General features: G+C 42.6%; 1 protein-coding gene across 2 annotated transcripts in view; it reads right to left on the bottom strand.

Moving 5' to 3' along the window:
- Nucleotides 1-22,758, bottom strand: part of ced-6 (PTB domain-containing adapter protein ced-6) — a 96,436-nt gene that overhangs the window by 29,858 nt on the left and 43,820 nt on the right. For both annotated transcript variants that reach the window (XM_072302826.1, XM_019049291.2), the window contains one exon: nt 13,159-13,278. In XM_072302826.1, the coding sequence (XP_072158927.1) occupies nt 13,159-13,234 (76 nt within the window). In that variant the 5' untranslated portion in view covers nt 13,235-13,278. The remainder of the gene's footprint in view (nt 1-13,158; nt 13,279-22,758) is intronic.

Genomic DNA, 22,758 nt, shown 5'->3' with positions numbered 1-22,758 from the left:
ACACTGCCGTGCTATGGAAGAACGCCGTATAAACCTTCAGGCGCTGCCAAATTTCCTTCGATAAAACAACAAATTTCCTGGTAAACTTGTGAGTATTTTCCTTCCAATTTTTCAGATGACTTTGTTCGTAATTTCACCCGGAGTTCCTGAAAATTTCAAGGAAAAATATTCATAACGTTCCGCGCATAAAGAAACATTTGGACGTATTTCTACCGAACAGACCTATGTGGAGGTGAGAAATATGGGGTGTGCTGGTCGAAGCTGGATAAGAAGCAATGTAAAAGTGGGCGTGATTCCTTTTGTAGAATTGGAAAAGCGGGATATTACATTCTATCAAACAGACCTATGTGCCAACTGAATGCGGCAGTCATGAGCCGCGGGCATGGCAAGAGAGCGTTGTGGACAGGGCTCATGAGTTAAAGACACCCTCCAGCGACCTCCCCGTTGTGCCGGCGCTCGTTCGTTGCCGCTGACGTCACTGGCGCTTTAATATTCTCATTCACTCTTACGCAAAGAGAACTAAGGAGCACATCCCATATTTGGACGTATTTATGCGAAAAGGAGATATGTGGAAGTGGAAAGATGGGGTGTGCTCGTTAGTGGTCGGGCCATAAGAATGAATGGGGAATATAAAGCGCCAGTGACGTCAGCGGCGACGATGGAGACTCCGAGCCGCGGATCCGTGTCTTTAACTCATGAGCCCTGTCCACAACGCTCTCTTGCCATGCCCGCGGCTCATGAGTTAGCATATTTTGGCGCTTAGCTCCTTTTGATTTAATGTCAAATCCCGCTTTTCAATTTTCTCAAAAGGAGCTATATCCACTTTTACATTGTTTCTTATGGCCCAACTAACGAGCACACCCCATCTTTCCACTTGCACATATCTCCTTTTAGCATAAATACGTCCATTTCTGACTTGCACATAGGTCTGTTGGGTAGAAATACGTCCATTTATCGAAGGAAATTCGGCAACTCTCGAATGTTCATACGGCGTTCTTCCTTAGCACGGGAGAACAGCCAACACCTTGGCTCGGAAACGGCCGGAACGATTCCACTCGTTTGCGGAGATTCGCATTCGTACTCACGTCACGTCATGTCGACGGTTACGAAGATAGAGCGATCAAAGGAGGAGGGAACTGTTTCCAAAGATGAATAGATAATTAGATAATTCCCCTCCCATCTTCGTGGGAGATCGCGGATTCGCCACACTTATGGGAACAGCTACTCGCGACCCCGGAGCCCGGAGTTAGCGCATGAAACCGCTGACGCTGACTCCGTTTCCACGGTAATCAGAGAGTAGGACCGAGAGGGGGCTACGGGCACCGGGTATAAGACAGATGAGGGTCCGCGAGAGAATGAGGCCAGCGGGTATGATCGGATGACCACCACACCGATCAGATGGATACGTAACAACGGAGATCTCCGTGGAAAAAAGTCAGAAACTGTTCCGGGCTGCAACGCACCAAGATTGCAAGACGTATTCCACCTCACCTCTTTCCGTCGAGGAGGCCTCAAACAGTTTACATCGAGGAAATCATCGAGAAAGGTGTAAGGAAAGTTAGAATACCTGTGTGCGGGAGAGTATTGCCATCTCTGTGCCGGTCTCTGATTGGGTCGTCAGTTTTAGGTTATCATGGAGCTCCAAAGATGGACCAATGTAAACAAACCCGACACGGAGGAATACGTATTATCGGCTGAGAAATGAATGATAATCGCACTCAAAGGTTAATTTTCGGCAAAAATATCCAGTAATGGTGAACTCAATTTAGATGTTGATCATAAAAACTAAAAAACGTATTGAACTTTGTCGCCATCTTGTTTGTTTACATTGGGCCAAACTAGGAGCGGAGGGGCTGGGGTTTGTTTACATTGGTCTAACTTTGGGGATCCATGATAGACAACCAATCAGAGAGCGGCACACTTTTTCTGTGAGATGGCAATACTCTCCCGTATACAGGTACTCCACTCCACCACACATTTTATCGCCGAGGAGGCCTCAAGACAGTTTACATCGAGGAAATCATCGAGAGAGGTGTATGGACAATCGAGAACGACAATGGACACTGCTTCGTTGCCGCTGACGTCACTAGCGCTTTAAAATCCCCATTCATTCTTATGGCCCTCAACTAACGAGCACACAGGAAGAAAAAAAAACACATTGGATCCGGAGTCCAGACTCTTGAAAACATCGGCATGAAAAAATACTCTTGATTCAATTAGATTTAAGCTTAAATCAAAAACCAAGCCTCCTAATTTGAGCAGATTTCCTTTTGATTTAAGCTTAAATCTGATTGAATCAAGAGTCCTTTTTCTTGTCAATGTTTTCAAGAGTTTGGACTCTAGATCCAATGTGTTTTTTTTTTTTTCCAATGCACACTCCATCTTTCCACTTGCACATAGTTCCATTTAGCATAAGTACGTCCATTTGGGCGACTAGAAAAAAACTAAATGGGGAAAAAGAGAAGCAAAAAAGAAGTACGAAGACAAAGAAATAGAAATTTGTAGGCGAAGAAAAGGAGGATGTGACGGCGAGAAATATCCAGGAGCATGGGAGAGGATGTGCGAGGGCACGGCGCGCTGCACACACGCCTGCGCGCGTGCGATGCGATCATACTCGATTTCCGGTTTGGGAGACGATAGACGAACCGGATTCGGAGCTGCAGGAGACTCGTCCGCTCCGGGCTCCGCTCGCACTCCTCGCCTATTCACCGGCTACGTACACGCACTCGCGTCTCATACACGAGATCCCCGCTTAATTATTTCACTATCCCCCAAAATCCGGCTACTTTTCAGACCACCAAACAGCTGTAAGCAGCTCTCTTTTTACTACAGAAAAAGTGTGCCGCTCTCTGATTGGTCGGCTATCATGGAGCCCCCAAATTGGACCAATGTAGACAAACCCCAGCCCCTCCACTCCTAGTTTGGTCCAATGTAAACAAACAAGATGGCGACAAAGTTCTAGACGTGATTTTGGATGTGATGGAAATTTTCTCAAATCCAATTGCTTGGACTGCAACTTACAATTAGATGGATTTTAATGCCAAAAATTAACCTTTGAGTATGATTATCATTCATTTCTCCGCCGATAATACGTGTCCCTCTGGGTCGGGTTTTTTTACATTGATTCACCTTCCTAGCTCCATAACAGCCTAAAACTGATGAACCAATCAGAGAGCGGCACAGATATGGCAATACTCTCCCGTATACAAGTACTCCGGCCATGAGTATACGAATTCTTTTAAAATACGCTGCAAAGCGTTATAATTGCTCTAGCACTGTGGGTAAAAAAACTGAAAAAAAAAAAACTTTGGCCGAGTTAGTGTAGCGATGACTCGACAGCGAACTGATTGCTGAAATTGTTGGATAAAGCTATAGACAAAGAAGACAAAGGGGATATGGAGTGATCATATTGGGGGCGAAGCAGGTGATTGCAACGAACAACGGCAGAGGATGAAGAAGAGAAACATCACCTCGTCTGTGCTGAAAGTACCAATATGGGAAGAGTACCGACAAGTCAGAATATGGAGCTGTTGGGGCCCAAAAAGGCGGCAAACCTCCCGACACGAAAAACATAAAAAAAAGTATCGCTGCCGTTCTCCAGATTCCAATATCAAAGCAAAATGGCCAAGAATGTTCATAAATAATCGTCCTTCCGCAAAAATGAGTAAAATGCAGAACTGAGTCAAATACACACTTTACGAACAACAGGTCATAACGATTGAAAGAATAAATCCTGACCTACCCTCTAAAATTACCGACGAGTCCGTATACTCTCCTCATATAGGCACTCCAGTCTGTGCAGGACGACTGCGGGGCTCCTGCAAGACGGTGAGCCGGAATTACTCCGGGAGAAGGTTGGGGGGGGGGGGGGGGGGTGGGGAGTCACTACTGCGTGACAAAGCCGAAAATTAGAGCGTGACAAGGCTTGAAAAACACTCATAACCCAAACTGGCTGGCGATCCGCAACGCTTAAACCGAGTGAGCTTAAACGGCAAAGCCACATTCGCATCGTCGTCGTTGTCACTTGGACGTATTTCTGCCAAACGGAACTATGTGCGCTTAGACATGAGCCCTGAGACCCATAAGAATATACGCATGACAGGGCTCACGTCATAATGCACATAATTCCGTTTGGCAGAAATACGTCCACTTCAGTCTCGTTACGAAAGGGGACAGGCTAGATTTCTGCTCACAGAAACATTGGTGAAAACGTACGGAGGAAGGAAAAGGTATAATCGTGGCAACATGGCATGTCCGCTGAGATATAAGACGCGAAAAGCACAATTCGCAAGGCGTCGTCGCTGCCGAACTGAAGTGATAAAAATTCACGATGGTTTCCTCGAAATATAGATGGTGAGTTCCAATGGGAAGAAAAATGCACCTGGTGCTTCATTTATCATTGAAGAAAAACAGAGAAAAACAGAGAAATGCAGTAAACCACGAATTATCCGAACTAATGTGGCGGTCGGCCTGCTCGATGGCCGGGGGGTGAGGAAATGACTTCGGATGATCCGAGGTTCACTGTATACTTGCTAATGTTTTTTTTTTTTTTTCTTTGAAACTTTTTGAATACTATGGGGCAGGTGCATAATTGTCAGTTGCGCTGGTCACAAAATTGTCTTTTGGTGGTTAAAGCTGATATTTACACACATTGAAACTTAGTGGTTTGTGAGTATGGTTTTTATTCTTTTTGCATCATGTTCCAGCACATAGGATTTTGTCAAGTTCAGAATAGTGACTGAGGGTTATAATTTTTCTTTCGGTCTTAAAAAAAGCAACGACAGAAAAAGTTTCACGTGACGTTATTTGACGCGACGCGAGACTATCCTCCTGTGCTGTTTTTTTTTCTCCGTCAATTTGGCACCGAGAACATGGCCCCGGAAACTGAGTCGTCAACAACTTGTGGACTGATGAACAATGCAAATCGATTGAACGGACGCAACCGCGAGCTGTTTACCAATCGGCTGTCCATCATCCATCAAATTATCCCATTTTGCGAAAACAAGCACGACGAAACGATGGGATTAGAGATTGCCAAACACGACAATCCCACCGTGAATCATCGGGAGAGGGAATCAGGCTAGTCACGGGCCGTGACGCATTAAATCCATCCCGATTTTGAACGGCTCCACCATTCATAAACATCGAGCTGTGTACATTTTCATTTGACGAAAATTCCTGACTCATTTGGCCTTTCAACTCAGCGGTGTCACAAATCATTACGTCACGTGAACTTTGAAGCGTCGTTCATCATCTCACGATAGACAGTCTAGCCTATGTTTCACGGTTTGTTTGAGGATGATGTCGATGTAAACTAGGGGTGGAATCAAACCGATTGTGTAATGATAGAATTTGCTTTGTCTGAATATAATTTGAATAGTAGGATTGAAGCGGGCCATTTATGGTTGCAAAAAACAGTGAAACCCGTATCATAGTGGCACGAAACAGTAATTACAGAAAAACGTAGTTTTGTGTACGTAAAGTGTCGGAGGGCTCTCAAAATGAAAAAATGAGAAAATCAAGACTATCGAAATATTATTTTGACAAAACTACTTACTTAACACAGGTTATCCTGAATGGGCTCACTGAAAAAAATGTTCACTTTTTTCTTCGTTTTAGATTTTGCAGAGCGAAAAAATTTCTGTTTTATCAACAGAAATTCGAATTAATGGGGAGATCTACAACGCGATTGTCAAGAGCATAGTAACCTACGGGTGTGAAGAATGGCCGATGAAACAGCGGACCCGGGAGGTTTTAGAGGCAACAGAGATGGACTTCTGGCGTAGATCCGCTGGTATTTCCAGAAAGGATCGCGTCAGGAATGAGACGGTACGGGAGATTATGGATGCCTAACAGACCATCGTGCATGACATTATGACAAAACAACTCATTTGGTATGGTCATGTCCAGAGAATGGCAGGAGACAGGTTGCCGAAGAAGGTCCTTGACTGGGTTCCTCCTGGGAGAAGACGCAGAGGGCGCTCAATGAAAGGTTGGAAGGAAGGGATTGAAGCGGAAATGTTAAGGTGCTCAATCCCCCAAGATTTGTGGTTTGAAAGAGAGCAGTGGAAATTAGGAGTCGTAGAGCGCGAGGCAGTGCTGTAAAGCGACTTATATGTATGTCTATGTATGCGTGGAACATAGTTCCTTATAGCATACATCTATCCAATTTAAGATGAGGTGTAACAGAAACAAGCAGAGCACTCTGAAGTAGTATCGCATGCGACGAACACTTAACAAATTTCTTCAAAACGCCTGGATGCAACTATTCGGGCTTCATGGATGTCAATGTTGCATACGCATGGGAGTGAAGGCGTTTTGGCTCTCCCGGCACTCATACCGCTTCACTTGCGGTAGAGGACTCAACTGCGAGAATCCAAAATGACAGAGCGCCTTCAATTCTTCATTTATACTTCAAAGACATCTCTTAGACATGAATATCATGCTCGGCCCGACGCGATATTGAAACTGAAGCGCAAAAGACACTCATGTTTACGCCTTTTTGCGAGTCTGATCGACTTTGGCAGATCCTCAGACGTATCGCTGCACTCGGGCAGATAGATATTCAGATCTCACTCGCGCAAGAAATCGTGAAAGAATATTATTAAAAGTATACATTTTTCAGGATTTTCATTCAAGAGGGGGGGGGGGGGGTGAGAGAGGGTGTCACTATTTTAAGGACGGAGTGTGACTAAAGCTCAGAATTACATACCGATCGAAAATTACTGCTCAATATTTTGGGGAGAAAAATGTTTTCAGTTCACCGTTGGTACGTGAAATTTCGAGAATACGTGTGTACCGGGTTATTGCTCGTTGTGGAAGTGGGTGCGTCACGTGTGGATCGGACTCGTCGGCGAAAAAACTGCGTCACGTAATACTAGAACGCCTCCTGATTATGGCGTGCAGACTTTCTATAAGGAAAACTCCTGGTGTGGTATACAAATTAAGATTATCTATTCTGCTCGAGAGATCCTCCCGTGCGAAAAAAAGCTGCGACAGGCAGTGCCTAGCACAAATTTGAAGACTTACGCAAGACTGAATGTCAGATCAAGGCCAAGGACATATTTGTATATTTTTGTGTTCCCCCGCCTTCCCTCTCCCCGGCTTGGTTTCACAGCCTTCCTCGAAGCTCGTGATAATTTTACTGCAATCCCTCGGGCACTCGGAAAACACGCCTGTAATTCTAACGGCGCACAGTGGATCGAGTCAATTTGAGAGGTCGGACATGAAACTTTTGACTGAAACTACAAATCTAGATGTTCATTTCGTCACATTTTACATTTCAAAGGGTGCTTCTAAAAGGTAATTTCACGAAGAAACCGCTGAAATCACTTTTAGAACCTCAAAGTTTTGTATGAACGAAGTTATAAGCATTTAAAGTTTCCAAATTTTGTCCGACCTCTCTTATTGACTCGATCTACCACCGTGCGGCGATTCAAAGTATCCCTTGCAACGGCGTTTGTATCTGCTGTGGTCTTTCTCTTTGTACTGTTTCTTTTTTATTTCGGCAGTTCAAACACGAGCCTTGAACCTGACTCATTCCTAGCGCACGTGCTTAGGTGATTTATTGCGGTGTTTGGTGCTGTGTGACGCTCGGCGTTGTCGACGCTTTAGCGTACATAGGCAGTAGCGTGGCTGAGATACGCCTTGTTAGGAGTAATTAGGTCAGGAAAAGCAGGGAAAATTTCCACAGTATGATGAAGGTTATAAGCGTGGCGGGGAAAACCTTGATTTCGGTACTAGAGAAAAATAAATCTAACATTATTCCCCTCCTCTGCTGCCTGGAGTACTTTAAGAGTTTTATATACACATACTTGGTTAGCCACTAACTTTTGAAGTGAGGGGCTTGGAGGGCAAGGCGCATGAGTGCAGTTTTCGGAAAAAATTGCGAGATATTAGTGATTTCGAACGAATCTAGGTTTGAAATAAATTCAGTGAAAAATTCACTCGTAAAATTCAATTTATAGGCATCAAAATGTGAGTTTGAACTTTCTTTCCGTCACACGGCTTCATGTAATTTAGAAACTTTAAACACGTTTTTCTCGAAATAGCAAAAACTGCATTTATGCGCATTGTCCTGCAAGCCTCTGAATTATTCTTTTCAAGTACAGATCTTTGTAAAAGCCGGAATTTTATGTTTTAATAATGCGATTTTTCTGAGTGATTTCAAGCATCGTGAGAGAGCATAGAGCTTTGAACATAATTGATTCAAGGGACCCAGAATCGGAAGACTAAATCGTCACCTTCCAGCCAAAGTATCACAAGCGTCATGCGACGTTTAAAAATTTCCGCCGCCATTTTATTTTTTTACAGAGAAATTGTTCAACGAAGCTCTCCGATTTCACTGAATATCCTTTGTGCTGCCGATACAATGCGGTGAAATTTTCAAACAAGTTCAACCGACAATTTCTCTGTAAAAAAATAAAATGGCGGCGGAAATTGTTAAACGTCGCATGACGCTTGTGATACTTTGGCCGGAGGCTGACGGAATAAACTCTCTGCTTCGACTAATGAAAATTAATGACGTCACAAAAGTACCTACTGTTTTAATGACGTCACAAAAGTACCCACTGTTTATCAGGACGAAAGAAGCACCGCGTTTCGCGAAATTAACAGCGCAGCGCTGGAAGTTACATTTGGAAGAGGATGTAAATAAATTGGACCGAGATTCATCGACGAAAAGTGAAACTGGTCGGTCCTAGAGAGACAAAACGATGGGAAATGTTCGGGGAAAATCGAGGACTGCGAAAAAGAAAAGTGAGGAGGGAAATTAGCATGACAGAAGGGGTGCCCGGGGGGAGGGGGGGGGGGTCCGGTCAGGAGCATGTGAACTGAACTGAACCGAGTCCGATGGGAGTAAGTGAAAGTTAATTACCTTATCTTCATTTTACTCAGGTATTTGTACTCCTCTCTGCTCACCGTCGCTCAGTGAAACCAACCACGAAATTTACTGGATGAAAGAACGGAAACGTTTGTTCCGTCGATATTCGCTTTCAGCCGCGTATATTACCAGTTTGATAAATTGATCATTTCATTCTCATAACCTTCTAAATTTTTTTCCGATTTGGGGTCATCTTCAGGACCTGAGTGCGAGGGTGGAAGAGGGGAGGTTGGAGGCGAGAAAAATGAAGAAAAACCAAGGTAAACTTACTGATCAAATGATAAGTGTGTACAGGCGTATCGATAAGTTTACGCTAGTTTAATTAAGCATTGAAAAAAAAGGATTATTTTAAATGAATGGCCAAAATTAGTTCTTACGCGGAGGCGAATTGCTTCCTAAGAAGGGCAAGCTGAAAAAAACGGGGGAAAATGGTGAAAAAGTAAGAGAGGGGATTAATAGGGCGGGTCAATACCTTGAATTAAAAAAATGAATAAAAGAAATTATCGCAATGACGACTCGTTTTCTTTGATCGAATAATTCTCTCGCCATCAAGTGATATCATTCTGTATTTTTGTAATGACTGAAAGTAATAGTTTAAAAAAAATTTAACAAAACATTTTTTTTACTCGTTATTTGATCAAAAACACGTCAAAAAAAATTTAGTTTGAAGGTAGGAGTCATTAATAACTGTTGATATTCCAGGATTTGCCCATCTGTAATTCCTTATCAGCTCGAATGAATGCCACTGTTACTGCTACAGAAAAAATGAGTCATCATTGGATTGCTTGCACAGATGAGGAGAAGTTTGGATTAAGACGGCGTAAAAAAATACAGTTCCTTTTCTTAGCAAGTTTCTTATATAGAGCGCTATCGAGACTACTCATTGCCTCAATGAAGCAGTTAATTACCCCGCAAGTAAAATTTTCGTTGTGGCATCGAAAATTTACTTATCGCGGTGAGATTTACGTTTGTCATGACTTTAAACAAAGTATTTGTATTTTCTGCTTCATTGACTTTTAATTGCTCCAGGGGAGTTTCATTTCAATCGCTTACTTTTAAGAGGAGACAATTTTAACTTTCTACAGTCCAAAGCTCTAATAGTATCTACTTAAGGCAAGCTTTTGTCATATCAGTTTTGAGTTTTTCGTTTGTTCTATTCAAGAATGTGTGAGTCAAAGTCGAAAATTTTGACCGTGTGAGCTCGAAGAATCTCCTACCAAAAGAATGATTTCGCGGTTTCCTTGTATTTTGACTTGTCAAGAGACGTCTCGTTTCGATTCGCGTCGAATTCGTCCCACAGCCTGTCAACGTGCTTGGCCGCGAGTCCAGGAGGAATCGAAAGTGATTGTGATTCTCTCCGTGGTTTTTGTTGGCGGAAGGAGAAACCACATGACAGTCGGCTTTATGACACCTCGGTCGCGTAATGAAACTCGCTGAAATATTGGGGCATTAACGGAAGTCCTCGCCCAGGAAAGGTCTTCAGCGGAGACCCGAAGTATTGCACTGAATTCGTCGTTGGTTCGGATTCTCTGTTCGAAGCTTTGGCAAGCCCGTCGAGCAGTTCAAGTGAATCAAGACCGGAGGTAAACGAACATCGAAATATCGAACAAATGCTACATTGAAGATTTCACCTCGAGGTTTTGGGTTGTGTCCTCACGATAGCACCAGAAGCGAATCCAGCGATCTGGTAACACTCGCTTTCCTCCATTTAAACCTGTGATGAAGAATCGATTCTTGTCGGAGCAACGGTCCTCTCCGAGAATCGATACATTTCCATAGGTTTAAATGGAGAAAAACACAATGTTGCCAATTTGCTTGATATGCCAATGGATAGCACCGACTTTAGGCGCTCCAAACGGAGTTGAGCCTATAGGGACGCTAAAAATGTGAATCCCTTGAGGTTGTTATCTATCAAACAGACGGAGCTTATCGATACACAGTAGATCGAGTCAATAGGAGAGGTCGGACAAAATCTGGAAACTTAAAAAGCTCATAACTCCGTTTTTATAAAATTTTGAGGTCTTAAGAATTGTCCTATTGGTTTTCTCAGAAAATTTTCTTTCGGAATCACCCCTCAAAATTTAAAATTTGACGAAATAAACATGAAAATTGCAGTTATAGTAAAAGTCGTCACGTCCGACTGTTCTAATTGACTCGATCCTTTGTGCGGCAGGTGGCTGTAAAGTGACGAAAATTTCGATTCGTAAACCTTGAACTTGAATTGACCCGTTGGATTCCTCGAGGCGGGAACCATCGAGGGCAGACGATGGCATCTCCGTTGACGAGAGGTTGAACCGGCTCCAAGATTCGAAGCGGCGACCTCCCGGTGGAAGAGCTAGCGGTAACTCCTCGGTTGCGGGACGATGGAAGGTTAAGGCGATGCGCGATGGGCGCGGGGCGGGGGCGGGGACAACAACGAGCGAGTAAACTGCAAGAGAGCGCACTTTTAAGTCTTTCAACCGGTTTAAGAGAGCGAGTCCCCGATGGAGATTTCATATCCAGTGCAAGGAAGCTGTCCCGACTCTTCAGCTACATAGTAACTGGATTCTCCGAGCCTGGGCTCGCGGTTCAGTTGCGTTCCGCGTCTCCGCGTGGTACGCTGGCGTCCTAAGGAAAAACGCCGTATGAGCCATCAGACGTTGCCAAATTTCCTTCGATAAGTTCCGAATTTGCAGAGAAAATTGTGAATATTCTTTTCCAAAATTTTCAAACAATTTCGCACGCAATTAAATCTAAAATATCTAAAAATTTCAAAGAAAAATTTGCGTGAAAGTCGTCAAAAATTCATGTTTTATCAAGGGAAATTTGGCAACTCTAAAATGTTCATACGGTGTTTTTCCTTAGCACGGCAGTGCGGGACCCGTTTCGGGCCTTGCAGCCGGCCGAGGGAGCCAAAACGGCTCCAGGGTGGTCGAGATCAGAGCTGTCGTCCACGAGAGATGAATTGGATACTGTAGATCTACTACACTGCCGTACAACGCAAAAACGCCGTAAACGCCATTTTACATTTTTTGGAAACAATGTGTCATGGCAGAAAAACTTGTGTACCTTGAGACAATGTTGTTCCAGAATTATCTCGCAAACACTATCACAAACTTGACCTGGATGTTCGAGGTGCATGGGTAAAACATTTTTTATTTTATAAAGTATTAAGTTCCGAAAAACGAGGGAAAATTTTGGTGACCTTAAGGCGTTCTTGCTTAGCACGGCAGTACAATGATTCTAGATAAAGTGACTTCTCCTAAGAAGTAAACAAACCTCGATAAATCCAGCATAATGGCAGCAGTGACGAACCAGTGGAGGGGCCACAATTTTGTAATTGTATTTTTTTAAAAAGCAGCATGGCCCGGAGATTGGCCATCATACTTATATGTAAAGGTTAAGCGCAATCTTCAAATCCTAAGTACATTCGTCACGACGGGACAAAATTTTTGGGGGACAAAATTTACTACTGATCAATGATCATGTTGATCTACAGAAGACTTTGGCTTCTTCCGCTGTAAGAGACTACATCCAATGGGTGTAATAAGGAATAATTGGGCAATTCTGACTCGTGCCCGTTTTAGAGCATGGCATAAAGGCCGTGATCTCTTCACCAACAATGGAACATCGAAAGAAGCAACATTTAGGTGGTTGGGCGGTTTTTTCCACTTTCAAGGTCGCTTGCCATTTGAAGACACGCAGTTACGTACGTTAATGGAAATTTCCATTCTCTTCAAAGATAGACATTCAACAAGTTGCATCGAGGCAGCCTTTTGATCAATGATTTATATTGTCATGAGGAGTAACTTCTAACAAAAGTGCACTGAAAAAAATTGTCACGAAACATGTTTTAAATGAGAAAGACCCTTCATTGATTTAAAGGCATTTCTTCAGAAACAGAAAACATTCTTTAAACCGGAGGGCATGTTTATGTCTAATTTAAAAACTGTTTTTCGATCATTTTCTATTCAAGTAAGTCCTCAACATTTTAGAAACGCCATTCACAAAGCCTTCTTTAAATTATTACCTTCTAGCAGAAAATCTTAGAACCCTTTTGATGCTACGAATAGTCCCTAACTGTCAAAAATGACGTTTTCACGATGAGGAAAGTTTTGGGTCAAAGGGGTGGGGGGGGGAAGCAACGTTGCTTCTGCATCCCAAAAATACGCTTCGAATGCTGTCATTATTAACACTTACGACACCATTCTGGACCTTTGTTATGATGAGTCAACTTACAATAGACTCACAAACACGCATATTTATGTAGTAAAGTTTGGACGTAACGAAAAGCTCACCTTCTGTTTTTCCATTTTTCGCCGACTGTTTGTTGTTCATACTCTGAGCCCATTTTAGCAGGTTTGAATTCCTCATGGCCCTGGTGGCTTAAATTCTGCGTGCTGCCCTATTTTCCCACTCTGAAACAAAACAAATACAAACGCATCAGTACATGGCAAGCGAGCAAAAATTTGTATTAAAAAATTGCTACTAGTGAGAGTTTCCCGAATTTCAGGGTTTTCCATTAAAAGCGTTCGGTTCACAGTAAATTTTTGAGTTGTAAAGATAATGTTGAAACGGACACCTTTGGGATATGAAAGGATCAAGTAATACCTAAACAACAACTTTGAGCGCCTATCTTAAAGATATTGATCACACTCTTTGATGATTATTCGACGCGGATTGTTTCGGCTCCAAAAATTTGTAATTACGGACACTCATTTCTAGCGCATCCATAAAAGCACGCATCTCAATTGAGAAACTAACAGCACATACTTTGTTTCCAAAATGAGCTAGAGTTAGTGGTTTCTTACTTCAAAATAGAGTCCATTCTCAGCGCGTGGTCTCTCGTTGAAAAAAAAAGGAAAAAACTCCGAGGTACTCTCTTCTGGCTAGAGCCAGAAGAGGACGAAGGTTAAAGGGCCATTCAGCGGACGCGTTTGAATCAAAAGGACCTACATCCGTTGTGACATGAACCCTGAGCTCCATAAAAATACATGCATGACAGGGCCCATGTCAGGATGGAGATGATTCCTTTGGATTCGAATGCGTCCAATTAGCTGCACTTTATGCACCGCGGTTGTTTTCTGCAACGGTTGACACGGTCAATTTTTCAGACGCATAATCGCGAATACTGCAATTTCTTCGATTAGTTCTGGAACGGGCAGCCGAACTTAACGATTTGAATGTGGATGAGCAAGAGAAGACAGAGAGTTTCTGAAACTATTCGAACTTGTCAAAACTGCTCGAGAAACCCGATCGGACTGATGAAGAAATTGCATTATACATGATGCATAGATGTAAAGGATTGCATAGAGATTTTAGAATACAAAATTTTAGAGCATTGTAGATTTTATCTGATTTTATTACACCGAAAGCAAATGATTTACCAGATAAAAGTTTCGAGAATCATACGGCTCGGCTGCACCTTAACTGGACTTCATTTTGCGATTATGAACATACAATTTCTGACTCATCCCAAAAATACTTATGTTATGTGCATAGGAAAACTAATGGTATATACGTTGTTTCTAAACTGAGCACGATATTGTAGTTCCAAATTGCAAAATGTAGTCAAATTAATCGTGACGTCATCTGCTTTTAGTGCTGGATCGGTTTGTTGATTCCTAATGTAAACATTAGCTATTATAAGAATAAACTTTCCACGGTGTGCAAGACACGTGAAATTTTATAACAAAATGAGAGAAATGCTCCGCAGAGACCTTCGCTCCTATCTCATTGTTGTTTTTTGTCCAATAATGATTCGAAAGAGGGAATTAATAATAGTGCCGATACTCTAGGGATTCCTTTACGCTCTGGCAACAGGGCCATTCATTAGAATTTTAACGACAGCATCCGTTCACGCGACAGTCACATTGACTTCACTTAGGGCAGAGTTGCCCTAATGGCGATAAAACTACGAATTTTTGTTAAAAGGAACTCGAGCTCCATACCTAAACGAAAGCACGTAGTTTTAGCTAATAAGTTTATAATAGAAATGCGATTCAGATAGATTCAGTAGAAACGCAGGAGACAAGGCGAAAAATACACAGGATTTAACACGAAACGTTTTGGTCGACCATTTGGCCATTCGGACAAACAATCTTAGAGGAGTTCAAGTTTTTTTTAAGTCTTTAGCTAGTGTGTCTTGGTTTTCTGAGGGGAGGATTGTGAAAAATCAAAACTCTATTTTTGGGAACTCTATTAATGGAAGATAAAAGGCATGACTGTCATGATTGTCCATGAGATAAAAAAGGGACTTGTACTGAAAAACAAGATGGCAGGGTATTGGCTACATACATACCTATTTAAAAGCCAGGATATCTAGAAGTCACATATTTTTGCAGTTAAACGACTTTAAGCTAAACATTCACGATGACTAGTTTCTTCAACAATCGAAGGGTTTCAGAATCGACCATTATTAGCACTCGAGTTTCTGTAATAATAATCATATTTAACTTGTCGTTGCCATCCATTCTGATTGAACCAAGTCTTCATCAGAATTGACAACAATCTGTGCAAATACTACTTAGAATGTAGAACTTAGAATGTGTGGCCTTCAGAAAATAACTGAATGTTGATTCCAAACTTCAAATCGGTTCATAATAATGAGTGAGGATGTACGAAATATTACGGACGGAGCGAGAATTAGGTACCCACAAAACATTTGAGAGTGTTGTACACACTAGAAGCAGCAATGCATGCAAACTCCTGATTACAAACGAAACTTCAATGTTCCATTAACTCAATCAAATGCAGCGCAACTACGTTGAGCGCGCTGCGTAATGTGTGCTACGATAAAAATATTTATGACTCATAAGCGAGACGAATGGGTTGTTTTGTGGTTTATAAACTGCGATTTCTTTATGATAACGTGATTGCGGATGTCGGCCTGTCGGTAGATGAACCCTCGGGCACGATTGTTTCAAACTGACATCATCCGTCAAAAATATCACTGATCAAAGATAAATAATGGGAAGATTTTTGTCCACTGTGAACGCATGTAAGACTGCAAGAGGCGAGCAGTCGCTGAAATTTCCAGGTGCTGTTGTAGAGAGCATAAGCAGTTATTCAGTGTCAATTTTCTGAGGGTAAAACATGCAAATGAAGCCATCTCTGAAATGTATTGAATTTTACGTATTTTTTACGTGGATTTGGAGGCTTAAATAAAATGTATGTGACACCCCTCCCCCCTCTGTGTAGATAAAGCACTGATAAACCTCCATTTTCTCCCTTTGTGTTTGTAAGATAAGAAAGATGCTAAAATTGATAATAAAAGCAACATTAGTCGTCTAGACATGTTTTAATCATGGGTGCAACTCAAAGAAAAAGGGGGAATAGTGAAACAAAAGTAAAAAAAAAAAAAAAATTAAATTACAAGAGCATAATATTGAAATAAACAGTCAATACATAAAAGTAAAAAAATACATCGATAAGCGTTGCGTGAAGCGGCCCGGTGCCCCTGCCCAAAACACACTCTCGTCAAGCAGGCTCACTATCAGTGTTACGTATTTCGCGAACGGTCCCTATCAATTAAGGTGTAGTATTTGGTTTAAATAGTTTTAGACAGAGTAGTGTTGGAACGTTTGAATGCGGAATCTATAGTCTCCATATTTACAAATGTCTCTGGATGAAAAATTGTCTAATTTTCATTGGAAAATTCAGCGATGACGCCTGCTCTGAGCCGAAGCAGCCGAGGCGTGATGCACAGTGATCAGTTTCCAGTTTGGCTTTAAAGCACGAACAGCGTCAATTCCGCGATTTCTGCGATTGATAAAAGACGAACCACATTCGATGGCCGTGGCTGTCCGGCAGACTTCATTATTGGGCGAAGAGTTGCAAAATTTCAATTCGAAGATACCACGACGCAATTTTGGGAACCCACATTAAAACCGCCTGTCCTACGCACAAACTAGAGGCTTCAAAGAGGCTCATCGATGGATATGTTGACTGCTGTCTTTCCAATGATCCTTCGAGAAGACCCATGTGTTCAGGACAAATCATAGATCGGATCTTGCGATTCTCAAGGAATTTCGAGTAGAAATGGCTAAGAAATTAATGAATTAGTGCTAGTTTGAGAGTACCGGTTTGTGCATGGCAGTGGCGAAGCGTGAATGATCGATTATCGATATTTTCCCATTGAAGATGTGGTAAAGAATCGATTACTAAGGTTTTCGTTGCAAACATCCTGTTTATCGATCCTTTCGCACAGGATTAAATGGTGGACCAATCAATATATCGCAAAGCACACCACCCCACGGTGGTTTTGGGGTAGTGGGGAAGTTTCCATTGGTCCACCGCACCCCCGGAAACATTTACATAAAACCAGAGATGTTGGTAATTTCATTTTGCTGTCTTCAGGAAACCTGAACTACGTGTGGGATTTGTAATTCTAGAGGTTATCGCTGTTCCTCCCTCAAAACATGAGAATAGTATGTGTGAGGTCCGAACTTGAAGTTGGCCTGTGAACAGAATCTGTGACCTGTTTGTTCCAACATTTTAAACTGATTAACTCGCTGATGCAAACACTGGAAAAAAAACACATTGGATCTAGAGTCCAGACTCTTAAAAACATCGACAAGAAAAAATACTCATGATTCAATTAGATTTAAGCTTAAATCAAGAACCAAGCCTCTTAATTTGAGCGGATTTTCTTTGATTTAAGCTTAAATCTGATTGAATCATGAGTCCATTTTCTTGTCAATGTTTTCAAGAGTCTAGACTCTAGATCCAATGTGTTTTTTTTCCAATGAAGAGCGATCAGAGCATGAGATGAGCTCCGCTTCGAGACTGTAAGTTTCTTCCGATTTCAATTTAAACCGTCATAATTTTGAAGACCAGACCAAAATAGTCACTTTTGCGCGAGGATAAGTTCGTTATGGTGAATATTTCGTCCTGAATCTTCCACCAGTCCAAACATGTTTCAAATCGTGTTTACAATAGGGATAACATTTTCCCGAACCTCACCTTCCACCCCTCTCTATTGGAAAGTATAAACTTGTTGAAACTAAACGAGATTCTCCGTCCCTGGAGCCGAAGAGGTTCTAGGGAGCTTGGATTTTTGGGCGCGGAGGCCCAAAAATTGACCCTGAGTAAGAGGTATATCTTCTGTCCCCTCTCCAACAACCCTCGCTTCCCACTTGAATTGGAAACCTAATTGACCGGTTTAAAGCACGAGACGGCAACGGGAACGTGTTTATCAATATTCCGGCGTAATTAAATACCGCCGGGAGGACGGAGTTATCAAAAAAACCAGACGCCTGCCTGGTTTCAAGTTCAGCGCGTCAAACACGACGCCGTCGCATTGCGTCGCGCGGCGGGCCATCTGCAAACTGCATCTGCGATTTGCATATGCGACGTCATGATACTTAATTACCTATTAATCTGGGAAAACGCTGTTTGTTCTGGCACCGATCGCCAACAGGCCGGCCCCCGACATCTGGGGGCCTTCCCGATTTCGCAAGCGGAACGTTAAAATCAGCGTCCTCGCAGAGAAATTTTAGCAGATTCGGTCATTATTTATGTCTCGATATTTACTTATGATTTTTCAAACAATCCTTCATGGTGCCAAATTAATGATACGAGCAGTGTTTATTAGAAGAGGAGAGATATTTAAGATCCCTAACTCTGATTATGTGCTGAACATGAGTCAGTTATGAACGGCCGTTTAAGTTTAAAGCTCATTTTGGTTTTTTTCACGAGTGGAAAATTGATTTGACTGGCCTAGATGATGACAGCAGCCCCATTTCTCAGGGTTAATTTGAAATTAGCAGCATATGTGCAATATGTAGTCTGCAAATAGACGGTGTAAGTCCGCAACCAAGTATCTTGGTTTGCGACGTCGCAGACTTCCTGTCATACTTATTTTTTTAAACGAAAAACTACTCAACGGCTACTCTTTAAAACTGCCGTGAGTTTTCTTCTCTGTGCGAAAAAAAATTTTGCAAAAACTTCAAGGAATGATGTCGATTTGTTCTCCTTCAAAAAAAATCACATGAGAGCGGTTATTCTCAAACACCGCAAACGAGATACATGGTTGCGGACTTACGCCGTCGATATGTTATGTTGAGGAATCATGTTTTGAACTAAGTTTATGCTATTCCTAGGTCTAGAGGTTCATTTTTCTGATTGTTACAGAGCAGAAATAAGAGGATAAAACCCTTGCAAAGCCAAGAGGTGAACTATCGCTATCGTATGTGATAGATAATACTGATTGGGGTAAAACCAAAACGAAATTCCTTCCAAGGGAAATTGAGAATAATCCCATTGGTATTGTAACGTGTTTCCGATTTTTTGATTGACCTCCCCAGAATTGGATCGTTGCAATCATTGAACAAAAAGGAGCAAGTTAGGTACAGCAATATGTTTATGACCTAGATCAGCTGTTAAAAAAAAAGGGTACGATATTCAATCGCGAAAATTTGTCGAAGTTCACACGTTGCAAGAGGGAGTCGCCGGTACGTGTTGTTGAATAGCTCCCTCAAATTTGCGCAATTTTAACGACCGGTGACTCCCATTTTTAGCGCGTGACTTGGTAAGACGAGAGATTACCCCAGGGCGAAGACAAGTACATTAACCCAAGTTGACAACGGTGGCAATGCCGGCACGTAGGTCGTCCATAGCTAGAGCAGTTACGCGTATAAAAAAGGGCATTTCAAAGGCATAGTTGCGGCATTCCAGGACCCCTGACCCGGCCTTAGCGGGAGTCAAGTCGCGCTAATCTTCGCTTTATTACCTCCTTCTCCACCTTCGAAGTTTCGTGCTTGCTCCTGATGACATTGGGTGACAAAACGGCAAAACGCACTAAGCTATCGTGCCACGGCTGCCAGACTGTACGGCGATCATCATTCCATCGCAGAAGACAGGGAGACACCCATGGCACCAGGCATCAGATGGGTAGACAGACGAATAAAAGCGAATTTTCACGTCGGATCAGGCCGAACGTATGAATCCGATCCAGTGAATCTGTATTTTCTCGTAAACCATGGCCGGATTCACCTACTTGCCGCCCATGAGCCGCCTGTATTTTGCCGTCCTCTTCTCATTCGTTTTGAAACTCGATAAAAACCATCAAATGAACGTGTCAGCGGGGAAGGGTGCATAAGAGGCATTTACTCGTGTTGAACACATTTTTTGGGAAAGCCCTGCAACACTACTAGCAAAAGTTCACGGAGCTTTGCGCGAAAGTTAAGTTCCGTAAACCTATCTCTGTGTGGACAAGGCCTTCCATTCATAAGAAATAAACGAAAAAATTATGAAAGAACAAACATAAATGTGGATCAATGATTTTAACTTCCGCAGCCGCGCCACGCAGACCGCACCGTGTTTGGCGCAATGCGAGAAGTATTCGTGCGGTCTTGTAGGCGCTAATATGTGCTACATGCCGATCGATCGCCGCGCCGAGGGCTTCTCCTTTTCATATTAAGTCCTCGTTATCATTTCTCTCAAAGTCGCGCCGTTCCAAGCCAAATTGCTTGTTTCGTCTCTCTTTTATGAACTCGACTTATTGAAGGTGCTGTCTCTTGTATCACTAAGAGACGTCAAAATTAGAAATTACTATACTCTCAGGAAATGAGAGAGTTTGTCGCCTTTTCTCGTTTGTGATTTTGTTTTTATAAATCCGATTTTTTTATACCTACACTTTAAATAATTGCAAATTTTTGCCACCCCTTAGATTTGCCGTCATGGGCCGCGGCCCATGTGGCCACCCCCTTTATCCGGCCCTGTCGTAAACCCGATCCTCTTTTTTGTGCTCATCGAACGGATGGTTGGTGCTCACCAGGGTCATCGTTGGAATTTAACCTGTACCCCGGGCAATACTAGGGACTTGGTGAATCTGGCGGGAAGCTCTGTGCTTGGGCCAAACTGGTAGATGAGTCTGTCACTCCACTGATGGCACCGATGCCAGAAATTTCATCGGGTCAAAGAACAATCGATCGGATTCACGAGAAAAAACGTTTTGGGAGACCTAGAATCCCGGAAACGATGAAAACTTATTCGACATTTTGCGATCGATTATCCTACACTTTTTTGGTGAAATTTGGCCCATACCAACATTGCAAACAAAAAAGCTAACAGGCATCGAAGACATTACTTGTCAATCGCTGCTTTTTGGTCAAAAACTTCGACAACAGTATCGAATGCCCCTCGAGAGGTCAAAGGATTTAGGTCAAAAATTAGGAATGTGATATTGGATCAGTGCTCCCCATATCTTTGATCTGGGTTGATATCATTCAATGTGAACGATTCCAATCGAGTCTTCCAGTGGCTCAATCACGGCTGTCCATCTTCGCCTGGCTGTCTGCCCTGCCGAAGGGCCTTCCCACTCGCGGACCACCAAACAAAGGCTAGCGGCGGCGGTCGGGCGCAGCATTTGTAAGGATCGCACTTAAAAGCTTGCACTTTGACAGGCATCTCTGGGGGGGCTTTCGACATTAACCACCGCCCGACTCACGAAGCAGGACAATCTCGCGCGCACGTCCATAAAGCCACGTTGCCAATAGGGACGCATAGAGAATCTCCCGTGGCTTCTTGAAGACAGGGAGAAACCTCTACAATTAAGGTTCGACACTCTGCCCTCAAAATCATATTTACATCGGCTATTAAACCATTTGCTTGATAAACGATCCATTTCTTCAGTAGACCATATCAAGTAGTAGTATCAACAGTATCAAGTCTCGTGTCACCGCTTGTATGACCTCGATAGTGTTGGGAGCTAGTATACTTTTGGGCATTTAACAGTAACTCATGATCATACAGCTCTCAAACCCTCTTGCGGGCTGATTACTGAAATTGATAGACAAAGCGATAGACGAAGAAGGCATATGGAGTAAGGAGCGATTCTATTGGTTGAGTTGGATGGTTCCTATAGACTAAGGGAGAAAATGATGGAATAACTATAGGGTCTCTCATGGGTTGCCGTTAGTTAGCCTATTACCTACCTCTTTTGTCTATTGCAACCGCTCGCTTCCACCAATGGGATCCCTCCAGGTCCCTTCTGTCTCCTTTATCTATAGCTTTGTCCATCAGTTTCAATAATCAACCCGGACACTCTGCAAAACACTTTGCTCAAACGGCTTCCAAGAGGGTTTGAGAGTTGTAAGCCCATAATATACTGTTAAATGCTCAAAATTATACAAGTTCCCAACACTATGAAGGAGGTCATACAAGCGGTGATACTGGACTTGATAACGTTCGTGAAGAATCTTAGGGTTTTCTGTTTTCTTTCTTTTCTTAAAAATTTTCATTTGCTCCTTTGAAATCTTTGACAAATTGTCTGTGCTGCTGGCACGAACTTCACGGGTAAATAAGTCACTGTGAAAGCTTCATTTTCTTTGCGTGTGCCTATACGCTAAGCGAGAAAAGCTTCCATGGTTTACATGTTCTCTGGACTCTGGAGGCAACAAACGAACCGGCAACACTGTTGTGTCAAAAGAGAGTGGATCTAACTGTAAAAAAAAGTAAACACGACGAGACGAGGACCAGACGTACGGACGCATGGATCTTGCACTGCTCCACCACCGGTGGAGTCGGGTAGTTCCGACCGAGACAAACCTGGCCCCACTACCAATGTTGCCGCCTTTCTTTGAAAATTCTTCAATATCTACATCGAGCTTTTGCCACGATAAATGCTTTACACCTGAGCAATATAAAAGAGTGAGGCCAAATTTTCTGTTAGAGAATCTGTATTCTCGACCGGTTCAAGTACAATAAATAATTACGCTCAGGCTCAGACTTCAGAGGGCTACCAGGCCCATCTTTGATGACAAAAAATTCTGGGAACTACATCGATACAATTATATTTGGACCTAATATTTTAATTGCTATGCACCCCGAAAAAAAAAGTATCACAACTATACTCCTGGCTGATTTTGGCGCCCATTATAAGAGTAATTGCACCA

This window comes from Bemisia tabaci, chromosome 1 (assembly GCF_918797505.1).
Source record: "Bemisia tabaci chromosome 1, PGI_BMITA_v3".
Lineage (NCBI taxonomy): Eukaryota > Metazoa > Arthropoda > Insecta > Hemiptera > Aleyrodidae > Bemisia > Bemisia tabaci.
The sequence above is the reverse complement of the archived record's forward strand: the minus strand, read 5'-3'. Positions and strand labels throughout refer to the sequence as shown.